The 12,977-nt window shown below is 34.2% G+C and overlaps 1 protein-coding gene across 1 annotated transcript; it reads left to right on the forward strand.

Annotated features, from left to right (window-relative positions):
• The first annotated feature begins 2,041 nt into the window (after positions 1–2,041).
• Positions 2,042–11,476, forward strand: LOC132561582 (phosphoinositide 3-kinase adapter protein 1-like). Its single transcript, XM_060226277.1, has 12 exons — positions 2,042–2,569; positions 5,315–5,450; positions 5,963–6,214; positions 6,615–6,811; positions 8,010–8,106; positions 8,508–8,579; positions 8,730–8,867; positions 8,975–9,279; positions 9,606–9,675; positions 9,939–10,021; positions 10,425–10,565; positions 11,381–11,476. Exons 1-12 carry the CDS (start codon positions 2,042–2,044, stop codon positions 11,474–11,476), a joined length of 2,115 nt encoding a protein of 704 aa, XP_060082260.1.
• Positions 11,477–12,977: the final 1,501 nt, after the last annotated feature.

Raw genomic sequence — 12,977 nt, forward strand, 5'->3', positions numbered from 1 at the left:
GTTAGTTGATCATATTTTTCGCTAAAACATGTCAAAATATTCATACAAGCATTATTAAGATATTTTTCAGATTTAGCCCTTTAAACAGCTTGATGTGCTAACTAATAAACAATAAAGGAATAACCTTATTGATTATCTATTTCATAGTTTATGCACTATGGAGGAAAAGTACCAGGGTAGTTTGTGTTAGTGATGAGGTGAGATCAATTTATGAAAGACTGCCTTCGTGAATGCGGGAACACACAGTGAATATGGGTACACATAAGTTCAAGTTCACAGGAATGTGTTAAATCAAAATTTCAAGAAAAAAGACACGTAGAAAAGTATCACATTATCCAGGGAGCTTGTAATTTTGTGAGTAAATACACCAAATGGGGTCTGAATTTACCTTGTTCAATACGCATGAAGGCCATTCTTCAACAAGGAAGTTTAAAAATAGCTCAGTGGAAAACCGACTCTATTGGGAAGTTATGCTCAGGCTATAATATAGATAGTCAGCGGGAGCCGGAAAACATAATATACATATCTGTATCCAGTGAGACACTACTATTCTCTCAGCACCTGGAGGTTATATAAAAGTGATTACATGATTAGTCGATAGTCTACTTGGTGAAGCCGTGATCACCGTAAATAGGTAGGTGTATGTTTATATATATGTGTGTGTGTGATTTATATAAACAAGTTTTATATGTCTTTGATAATACATATACACCAACTAGATAGACACCCCGTGTGTGTGTTGTATTCGCGTGGCTGATGATACATATGTTTATTTGTGTAAGGGTGTAGGTACGTGTGCTCCTATTTCTTTTCCTTGTTTGTATATATGTTACCCATACATTAGTGAACAGACCTACCTTGTAGAAAGAAATAATGGAAACTTGGTTTTCACACCAATATATGTGTCATTTCTATCATTACAGGTGCTATCGTATAGAAAATTTGAAGCTGAAAGCGATTCATTGGCCCACTACAGTCAATTCAGTACACTATCTAACTGAAGTCCATTTTGTGTAATATTGTAGACATATTTTGAGATTTTATACCGTATTTCCACACAAATATATACCTGTTGTAAACTTTAAGTCACCTATATCTCTCTCCCTGGAGCGTCTCGTGCTAGCCTGTTGTTGTCTACTCAGTTGTGAGTGAATTACCTGTTTATTGCGTTCAGAGAGGCGTGAAGCTTTTAGTACATAAATGGATTAAAGGCAAGTCAGGCATGATATCGAAATAACGCTTAATATTTCAATACAGATTTCTTTTTATTTTCCTTTTTCATCAAAATGATTTATATTTAAAAAGATTTGTTTCCATTGTAGCTCTGTTATTTAGTTATTCAATGTATATAAGGTTTTGTCATTCAGTATATATAATATCTTGTTATACAATGGATATACTGTTATGTTATTTGATAGATGTCCTATTATTTCATTCGTTGTTTACACTGTAACGTTACTCAATGTATGTTCTATTATTTTCTTCGTTGTATATAATGTAGATACTGTTATTTTTCCATGGAAAAAAATATTATTTTATTCAATGCAATGTTGTGTTTCATTAGAAACCATAGTGATTCATCAAACAATTGAATCTGAAGATGTATTTTCTTCCGTGCTGTGTTGTTTACTGCTGCTACTAAATCTAAATCTTTAACTAAATCCACTGACATAAGACAAAAGAAAAACAAATTCTAAGTCAACAAACGGAAAAATGAAATTTCTCACCAATATGCCTGAATTGTAAACTGTAAACTCATCATAAAATTTATCATATCGTTGAACTGGCGTTTCCAAACATAATGAACACACATGTAAACGCGTTTATGGCTTTAAAGGTATATTTAAATCTAATATTGTTTTCTTGAAATCATGAAGCAACCATTAAAAACGATAGCGATTTCTGTCTATCTACTACACTTATTGATGTCGTTACATATTTTAGAATATTCAATGTAAATAAGATCACAATGCTTAAGGTCGTTTTTTATCCCAACAAAACGTCTCCTTCATAAAAAAATTGTATAATCTTTTCAGGGAAAATGACTTCGGACATATTTTATGATGACCGTGGGAAGAAAGGAAAGTCCAGTTTGGCGAAAATTGATATTTGTTTATTCCATGATTTGGACGATGGTCAAGAATGGTGTGCCTACTGGAAAAAAATGATGAGCTGCAGTGAGGTCAAACTGACCATTGAAGTCTGTGATACATTAATATCTGCCCATGAGTTCAGGGCCAAGGTCAACAAGAGTAAACTATTGGTCATTCTGACGACAAACAATATGTTGCAATTTATTAAAGATGACGAAAGCCATTTTCCTACTTTGAGTAAAAGAACCCAAGTAGCCAATATTCTTTGCCACACATCGCAGGATGACATGAATGATTCCTCTACTGCTCCATTTGTGAGCAAATGGAAAACGTTTGTCGCTGGAGACGTAGGTATTGCCAATAGATCTATTGTTGGAGATCTTCTAGAATTGATAGAGCAACAAGAACAACTGCAAACGAAGCAAAGAAAAACAAAAATGAGAAAATTCAAGATTATGCCAAGTCACGTCCACGAGGTAGGTTGATGAATTTTTTCTAGTTTTGTTTTGTTCAGAAAAAAATCTACTTTAAGTTCTTCTTTCAATCTGTAGAATTAACATATGTGATTGCATGTCAATGATCATGTCACGTTTATATTTGGGTCAAAATTCACTTCACGTTCACTCTATTGATAAGATATTTTTGTATTGTCATTGAGCTATTGTGACCTACATATAGCAGACAGACGATATCTGGACCCGATAAGTTAAATACAACACCTATGTTCCTTTCCACCACATTGCAATACGCACGTAGGCAAACACGAGGTTTCTTTCACGGGGGAAACTTTTCTCAGATTTACAACTTTCAATCCAAATATCTTCCGGCCACTATATTGTTTTTATCATTTAAGTGTTTTCAACACTGTAGTGACAACACTGTTTTATATTCCTAGCTTTAAATAAGACGGCTGCCACTTTTTACTATCCAGCTATTGCCGTGAGCGCATTATTTTGACGATTCGGTTAGTTAATATTTAGATCACTGATGTTTAAACTACTACAAATTTCTCATCGGCATAGGAGAAAAGCGAAGAACGAAGCAAGACAAATTCCGTTCCGATTTACGTGCTCTCAACACTATCACTAGTAAATGGACGATTTCACCGCTATGATAAGTGAAAATTTATCTTGCAAATTTATGTCATGGCGTGACATGGATTTATCTATATTGCTCCCGAAAGATTGGCCAACATGAAGAAGAAAACGAAACAACCAAACAACAAAATATCAACAAGCAAAAAAATCTGTTAAGCAAATCATCAAAATTCACTTTTTCAAAAACTAATTTAATGCATTTGGACGAGTTTGATGCCTGGTGATTCCGTAGTTAATTTTCTTGTTCTAATTTGGGACTGTGACATTATTTACTTTGATTGATCAAGAAGCAGAGGACACTTATCCTTCAAAGACACCTGGTCGTATTTTCATTTTTTGATGTCCCCAGGTCGAAAGGTCAGAGAATTGTTTGTCTGTTGTCAACTTTAACCTTGCCCATAACTATTGCACCGTATGAGGTAGGACTTTCATATTTAAGATGTGTACTGCTTGTGACAAGACCTTTCCGGTGGTACCAAATTGGCTGACCATGTGACCTTGACTGTGACCTTTGACCTTCATTGTGTAAAACTTTAACATTGGTCTTAACTATTGCTTAATGAAGACATAAGTGTTTCACAAAGTGTGCATGTAATTAGCACATGTTTTACACAGTACAGTTTTAATGTCCTATTTCAGAATTCTGTTCCAACCGGAGGTATAGTGTTTTATTAACACATTATGTTTTCATTGTTTCCCATATTTCATTGAATTCAGTTGTGTTTGTATTTTCTATGTTGAGTTTAGAGATAAAACTCTCCAAATATTTCGTTACTGAATAATTTGCCCCCAGAGTCATCTCTGGTAGTTGTAACGTAGGACGAGCGGCGAGAAGCTATCAGGAAAATGAAACACAATACCGTTATAAAGATTAACAATTTATTTACAACATGAACGTAAACAAAGCACACTCACACATTCCCTCAGATTCACACAAAAGATTACACTTCAGTATTATACAAAGTCTCTGTTGATCACCCCTCAACGGTCCTTCACACCAGGAATGAAAAGTTCAAGCAAACCCCCAAATACTGGATTCAATGGAGACAGAGGATTCCTATCCAGACAACTGACGAACTACTACCGCAGTAGTACTCTGACGCTGTGCGTGCCACACAAAATTCTCAAGCAGAGTAGAGCTCACAGTTATAGATGCCATATCTGTACCGCTATGCTCCTCGGAACGTGTACCCCAATGCCAAACCTGTAGTTCCCGTGATTGGCTGACCTTACTGTCTGCTAAGGCCCTGGTGCCGACTCTCACTGATAAAACCGTCGTGGCCTTGATGAGGTAGCTGGTGTCGTTGTGACCGGTGGGAAAAGCTTAAAAGAATAGTAACGAAGATTGACTCGCATACAACACTTGCACATTATTATGACACAATCAACTACTATTATAAATGAAATTATCCCCAGAAATACTCATAAATTACACAGTACATGATACATTTCGAAGAGTTATAAAGGTAATAACATAAACAATGTATGAGACATTATACGGCAACTCACGGCTTCCATACTTTTTTCAAACACGCATACGTTCTCACCTGAGTATTCTATACGCTTATAAAATACATATAACTTATAATAACTGGAAGAAGTTATAGAAACAGCTACAATAATAACATTCCTAGCAAATACTAAGATACAATCTAAGAAAGGACACCCTAGTGTAGCCTTATACATAAAAACAACAATGCTACGCATGACTGAGCCGCACAAACAACGAGTGTTTATCAAAGATATTTATTAAGAAAAAGGCTAAGAAAGCAATAATGCGAAGAAAGAGATATTAAGATAGACTTACCACAGTCTGCAATCTGTGCCTGTATATTTTCCTTGTAGTGGTTACATCGGATAAATAACCCGTAAACAACCCCTGCGGAATTCACGCGACCTCCATGAACTCCCACTCACCTGGTCACACGCACAAGTACGGTCGCTCGACAGGGATAACGAAAATACCGAACGTAGACAACAACATATACATACATACGACGTGACAGTATGTGGAGTATGTGTTACTGATATGTTTTATGTTCAAATGTAACGTAAAACTATAGTTATACCGTTACAACGTATTAAAGTGAATGCTTATATTGCTATGTCCGGGATTTGTTATAGCGTGAAGAAACCATTGCTGTGATCTTCAGAACTGAATTTACAGGCCGTGTGGAGATAGCTATCGGGACAGATGAGACAAGATATGTCGCTCAAAGGATGAATCCATTCGCATGTTCCTTCAGAATGCCAGATACATGTAAATAAATATTCATATTTTCCTTCCTTGCATCTGTATAGAGAATTTCTTTGTTGTGAAACTCTCTTGGTCATGTGACTATTATTGTGACGTATACGATCGTGGTTACATTACACACTGAGGAGAGTGACAGAAATAACAAGTTATGTTAGAATGTAAACAAAAGAAAAAACACTTTACAAACTTTACAACTCTGAATATTAAGAGATATATATTTGCATTTGAAAACCTTTAATCCATTTTCGTATTTATTATATACTTGCATAAAGTTACATGAGATCTAATCGTCAATTGGACAAGAATTGCTGTTTCATGCTGTACCACGAAGACATTGTGTAACCACGAAAACCGGCGTTCCCCTGTAACTTTTATGTTACTATGAAATTCTAGTGTTAATATCAAAGTATTAAACATTGTATTAGCCACAGCTCCGTTGTGTATTTATCTTGTTTTATTCAGACAAGTTAAATTACACAACTAAATGTACTAAACGACATTGTCTATCTCTCCAGGTCATGTTGTGGGGAAGACCAAACTGAAAGTATACAAAAATGGCACATTTTTCGCAGAACATCCTTTAACCATATCACTACCCACACTCGAACCCTACCAGTCCCCGGCTTTTCTCTCCCAGATTCTTCGAGTTCCCGTTGGTAACAACGAGGCTCTAGACAAAGAATTAGTGAAGGTCTACCGAAAAAGCTTACCAGACGATGATGCTTTAGAGTGCATCTTGGGCGAGTTCTATGAGGATATTACACCAAGTAAGTAACCGTTTAGGTCGCTTTTGTTTTAATACTTAAAAAATTCCTCGCCATTGACAAATAAATACCTACATACAGATATATATAAAAATAAACTTGAATATCATTACCATTATTCGAAAAAAATGGATTATATCTACTTTCAAAAAGTATTGCAATTGCTAACTCAAGATCTGAATTAACAGAAGATTACTTTATCACATAGTAACGTTATCAGTAAAATGGTGTACTATCTCTATGTACCTAATAGTGAAAAGGAAAATTGTATTGACGAATTCAAAACAGATCGTTTATGAAATAATTAAAAACAAAATGATTAGGTAAATCAGACACAGCCCTGTGTCAACAATGTTCAACACATAATAATATTTCTATCAGTGTGTCACTTTATTTGATACAGATCGAAGCAAACATGAATTACCAACACTTCTTCATTTTGCCGCCAAAAATGGCCTGAGTGAATTATGCTCTTTACTCCTTGACACACCTGGATCTTTAGCTGCCTTTCAATTGGAGAACATAGATGGTTATGACCCTGCTGACCTTGCAGACAAGCATGGCCATACAGAGCTATGTGATTATCTTCGAACCTTTGTAGTAAGTTTCATAATATTGTGCCAATGTGAGAACACACACACGCACGCACGTACACACACACACACACACACACACACACACACACACACACACACACACACACACACACACACACACACACACACACACACACACACACACACACACACCACACACACACACACACACACACACACACACACACACACACACACACACACACACACACCCACACACACACACACACACACACACACACACACACACACACACACACACACACACACACACACACACACACACACCCACCCACCAACACACACACACACACACACACACACACACACACACACACACACACACACACACACACACACACACACACACACACACACACACACACACACACACACACACACACACACACACACACACACACACAAACTTGTTTACAAAAAGTAAAAAAATTATTGTATTCAATTTGAATACGTGTTTACTCGAGCTATTCAATAAAGGTAATGGGTAGATCAGTGGCGACTTCCTTGTTCGTCTCTATATTTAGATCTTCAAAATCGTGTTGAAAACTTCAATTGCATTATAAGTAGATAAAGCAACGTAGCATTTGATCTGAGTCATCCATTGTATTGCATTTTAAAAGAATATTCAAACTAAAACTCAACATAAAAACTACTGCAACGAAATAAAAATCGTATACACATAATTCACGTTTCTTAAACAACTTGTATCCGAGAATAAAAAGACCTCAACAAATAGACTTATCAAATTTGTTTAATAGCTGTTTCTGATTTTAAAATTGTTCAATAACAATAATGAAAAAGATGTTTACACGAAAGTCAAACATTTCTTTCAATAACGTTATTGATAGGAAAAACCTGGATAATATCTATTCTTAGGCACGAATAACTTTCCAATAATCTTAACTTTGAATCGCATTCTATGCATCCAGTTACATGCATACATGGAAAGTACGCTGTATGATAACTGACATAACGGAAATTAAATTCACCTTTACCAGCAGATTGTTACAACTCGCTATCACGTTTTGATAAACACCACCTTGATCGATAATAGCGCGGAAATATTTATGATTTAGTCGTGCCAAAGAGCCATACTTTTTTATAACATAGAGAAAGGTTATATAGTACAATGTAACTTACGTACAGGTTTCATGGTTTTCATTTTTACCTTTCTCTTGCAGGACGTTGAAGCTACTGTCCATGCTTGTGAAGACATATATTTGGAGATGAGTGGCAGAAAACTGTATGAAAACCAATACGAATTGGGTATGAATTCAGGTAAGCACATTTGAAAACATATCTAGGAAACACATAGCATATTTTGAAAGAACGAAAAAAGATATATAATACAATTTAGGTCCCTAGTATAGATGATGAAACAACGTTAAGATGTAGTTAGAGTCATTCTGTGGCTGTATTTTAATTTTAGATTTGTATTTAAGGGGTATCCACTTCTTCTTTTTTAATAGGAAACAGGTGTACGAATATTACAAAGGCAATTCTCTTTCGTAAGAGGGCAAACAGAGTGTATTGATAAATGACAACAACAAATCATAAAAGAGTGTTTTAAATTAGGTCAGACACATTGTCTTCATCATCATCATCATCATCATCATCATCATCATCATCATCATCATCATCATCATCATCATCATCATCATCCATTGTTTTTCTTTCAGATCCATCTCCCTGTTCTATACAACAATCTAGTCATGACAGATTTAAAAAGAGCGTACCAAAGACACCCGTGGGTGAGTAATATCAATACCTTATTCAACTTCAGTGAATACTGTTTTGTATGATTTGACTGTGGAATTACATTAAATATCCTAATCATGTCTTGACTTAAAGGTTGATATATAATTATGGATTCTAAGATAAGATATTGATTTTAAAACCAGCTCCAGCGAAACCTAGTAGGCGATACAGTGAACCTGACCCGTCAAGACCACCACTTCCAGCTCCAAGGAAGTGCCCAACGCGTCAGCCATCTGCGGAAGAATTCATGGGCATGACTGGCACACAGAATCATGCTGCAGGTAAAATACCAACAGTAACAAAAGTAATTTCCATTGTCATTGAATATTTTTGTGAATTTAGTCAGAAAGAAAACAATAAGACTTGATAGCTGTCTTTCTGCTTACAGGAAAATCAGCAACCCTTCCTTGTAAAGGTTCCGCGGCAGAAAACGATCTGATCGGAATACTCTCAGCGGTCAAGGAAGGAGAATTTACTCTCAATGAGGCAGAGCGTTTGTACGAATCATGGAAAAAACAAAATGCGAATAACTCCCGTTCTATAAGAGAACGTAAGGAAGCCTTGGATACGCTAAGGAATGAATATATGTCAATGTTTGACATTGTCAAGGAACAAAACAAAGGAAAAGGCGTCTTCAAGAAAATCAAAAATAGACTGGTGAAAAAGAAATCACAACAAAATCTCAATATATCGGTAAGATCCTGATATATATATATATATACAGCATACACTATGTAAATTATTTATTTTTGTATTGAAAACATCTTACTTAATTAGTTTAATGAAATATCTGGATTGCAGGCATCAATTTCTTTAAATTCACGCCTTGTATTACATCTCCGGATGCATCTATGTAGCAGCACATTAATGCATATCGAGAATTTGTCTGGTTTTTTACCCGTGAATAAAAGAGTTTGAATATCTGATTTTACGTAAAATACAAAAGATAAATATCATGCGATGAACAAAACTGACATTTAACTACAAAATGAAGTAATATATATATTTATTCTAATTAGACTCCGACACTTCTGAGAGATTCCAGGGGAAGCATATCTCAAAACAGCCAGGAACGGAACAGTAATTCTAGTGAGTAACTTGAAGTTACTTTATACTCAATATCAATTTCAGGGACAGTAAAAAAACTAATAACATGTCAAAATTATGTTATCGGAAAAAATAAAATATGAAATGTTAGTAATCAATGACCACGTGATATATGATAGCAAGCAATTGGTCAGTTTACTGAACACGTGATATATAATAACAAGCTATTGGTCAACTTACTGAACACGTGATATATAACAGCAAGCGATTGGTCAACTTATTGAACACGTGTTATATGATTACAGGTAGTGGAAGCAGAGTATCTGGGAGCAGCCAGGCCTCAAGTTACGATTTTTGCTCACCAGGAAGTGAATCAGATGAACTTCTGGTAAATATATGTCTATAGTTCATTCTTTGACATTTTTGGAAAAAAATGTCATAATAAAATTATCTTAATTCTTTACCATACAGAAATATCTGAAAATGATTCTTCAGGGAAAGCAATATAACATTATAGTTTTTACAGGAGCGATGCATTTTCGTTGTGTGTTGAAGGATGAAATAAATTCTTCAAAAAATGAATTTCTCGAAAAAAATTAAAATATAGTCCGTTTCGTAGCTTCCGTGAGTAATATGAAAACTAACTTGCTGATAAATCAATATTTACAGGAACTTAACCTGTCATTCCAGACGCAAATATAACACATGTTGACAAATCTTTAACTTTATTTAAGAGCAACACATATGCATTGTGCCCATAGCTCTTACTGCAGCCTGGACATTTGTTACAGGACGAGGATGAATCGTCGGGAGAGGAAGCAGCCTTTTGGAGGCCTTCAGCAACCACCAGTGTGGAGCCTGTAGCAGGTTCGCAATCTGATGAGGCCCCTGTGAGAATGAGAATATCAACGTCGTCTACACATTCACGAGAGGTAAGGTCAGGTAGCAAGTTTAGGAGAAACTAACGTGCTTTTCCAAATTGTTCTCAAAAACTCCACATGTCAACAAGAAAAATATATATATTTATACCAATAAAAGTGTTTTCCCTATCCCTATCACTCAAAGTACATTAATATTTATTATTTAAACTTAGGTGCCTGTTAAAAGTACAAATGGACTGAGATGACATCCGAGTGCAAACAAAACGATTGGTCTATTTCACTCCTGTAATAAATAAGTGATTCCATATTACGAATTTCTTGTGTTTGTCATTCATGAAGTTTTCTTTCTCCAAAGTATTGAAACTAAATCATTTTTTCTTATTAATTGCATTTGGGCGACATACAAAAATAGATAAGGACTTAATAAAAAAAAACTGAGATATTCAAATAGAAAGATATAAAAAAACAACACGAAAATACTAACAAGTGAACGTATTTATAATCCAAACTTAGATTCAATAAAACTAGGGGGAAATATTAACAAAAGTAAGATTTACACTGTGACACCTGCATAAAGTACAAGGAGAGTAAGACCAAATGCTCCTGAAGAGCAAGTGTCTTCTGCTTCATCGACGACACACGTCATGTAAATCTTGGTCAATGCATGTAAGTAATGACATGTTCTCAAATGAGAACAAGGTATAAAACAACATCTTGCACAAAAGTCATGATAATGGGGGGCATGCCAAAATTTATATATCAATTTTTTTTTTGTTTTTTTGTTTAGTATTTAAGATTCTACTTGCACTGCCTGCTTAATTTTCAACTTATACGGCTCTTCAATGATGTTTCACTCTCCATTCCAGGCACGGAAGACTATGCGCAATGAATTTCTCGAAACTGCAAAGTCCTTCGATGATGTCGCGCCACCTCTACCACCAAGGTATTATGTTATAAGCTAAACCAACAATGGACAGCGGTTCACTATGAAAAAAAAAAAATAAAATAAAAATAACAACAAAAAAACTTGAGCATTAATTGATATACAGTGTTACTTCTGCTAATAGTATAATGATTGAATATGGTGTATGTGGTGTTTATTTTTTTTTTGTTTTGTTTTTTTGTTTGTTTTATTTTTGTTTTGTTTTGTTGATATTCCAATGCTGTGACAGTTACCGAAATGTACGTAACCCTGTCTATTATTGGACCAGGGTTAAATATTAGTCAGGCCAAAAGAGCATATTGAACTTGATTTGTAATCTTGATAACCTTTCATCCTATATTCACATTATCGATTTTTCACTTTTCATTACTTTCCCATTGATATATTTTCCTCCACATCAAAATAAAAATTTCATGTACAATATCATTAATGTGTCTGTGATTAGTACTAAGTCATTTTAGTAATGTGCTGTCAGTATTAGCAATTTTTTAAACCTTAAGTCTGTATATAAGTTTTTTTAATTGTTATCGTTTATATTTATCTCTAAGAAGATGTTGTATAAAAATAAATTATTAATATATATATTTGTAAATATATAGCGCAAAATGTTTACATTAAAATATTTCATTATTTATCATCCAAAATTTGTACAGGTTATTTGTTTGCGGTATCTTTAAAACGTTGTAAATAAAGATGAACACATCTCGAATGCGAGACAATGACCATGATGATGATGATGATGATGATGATGATAAAAGCATTCTTGTAGTTAAGCTGTTTTTCATTAAATTTCAACTATGCTGCACATTTGAAAAGATATTTATATATCTGATTTTGAAAGAAAAACAAAAATAAACAAAAAAACTTGTTTTTAAAATATGTTCAAGTGAATTTGTTTTTCTCGTCCCACGGTACCTAACTTACAAAATAAGAAACATGTAAAACGGAAGAAATCAGACATTTAAATGTTGTTGAAAAGAATAACATATATCATTCATATAAAATGTATGCAAATTTTACTCCGAATCCTTTTCAATATTTCTGTTGATGTCATCAATAGTGAATTGATATCGATATCGATGTCCTTACCATGATAGAGTTAATGTATGAGAGATATCAATAATTATGAAATCCTATGTCAAGTTTGCAGAGTATTGGGTTGTTATGAATGTCAGTATATTTTTTTTCATGAAATAACATTTGAAATCCTTCAGAATTATTCCTATGTTTCAAGCTTACTGCCAAGGCAAATTAGATTTTTAAGAATGTGAATATGATGTAATTTTGTCATACTAATGTCATATTGTTGTTACTGTCTCTTAAAATTACAATATAATGGTATTGCTTATCAGATTACACAATAAAATACTTCATTGAATCATTAAATTTGTCTTGCTGCTGTTTATTCTACCTTCCAACAATAGGTAGATGTTGTTAAACTCTCTAGACATCAATTATTCACTTAAACTATTATATTCAATTTCAAATTTATTTCAATTATATATATATATATATATATA

This window comes from Ylistrum balloti, unplaced genomic scaffold (assembly GCF_031769215.1).
Source record: "Ylistrum balloti isolate Yb309-2 unplaced genomic scaffold, AGI_CSIRO_Ybal_v1 Utg371226, whole genome shotgun sequence".
Lineage (NCBI taxonomy): Eukaryota > Metazoa > Mollusca > Bivalvia > Pectinida > Pectinidae > Ylistrum > Ylistrum balloti.

What these genes read in the sequence shown, in the direction of transcription:
- LOC132561582 (XM_060226277.1), top strand. Translation starts at nt 2,042, where the DNA reads ATGACTTCGGACATATTTTATGATGACCGTGGGAAGAAAGGAAAGTCC. An exon ending in CGTACCAAAGACACCCGTGG is followed by an intron (nt 8,580 to 8,729) that starts GTGAGTAATATC and finishes TTTTAAAACCAG; the next exon opens with CTCCAGCGAAACCTAGTAGG. An exon ending in AACAAAATCTCAATATATCG is followed by an intron (nt 9,280 to 9,605) that starts GTAAGATCCTGA and finishes TATTCTAATTAG; the next exon opens with ACTCCGACACTTCTGAGAGA.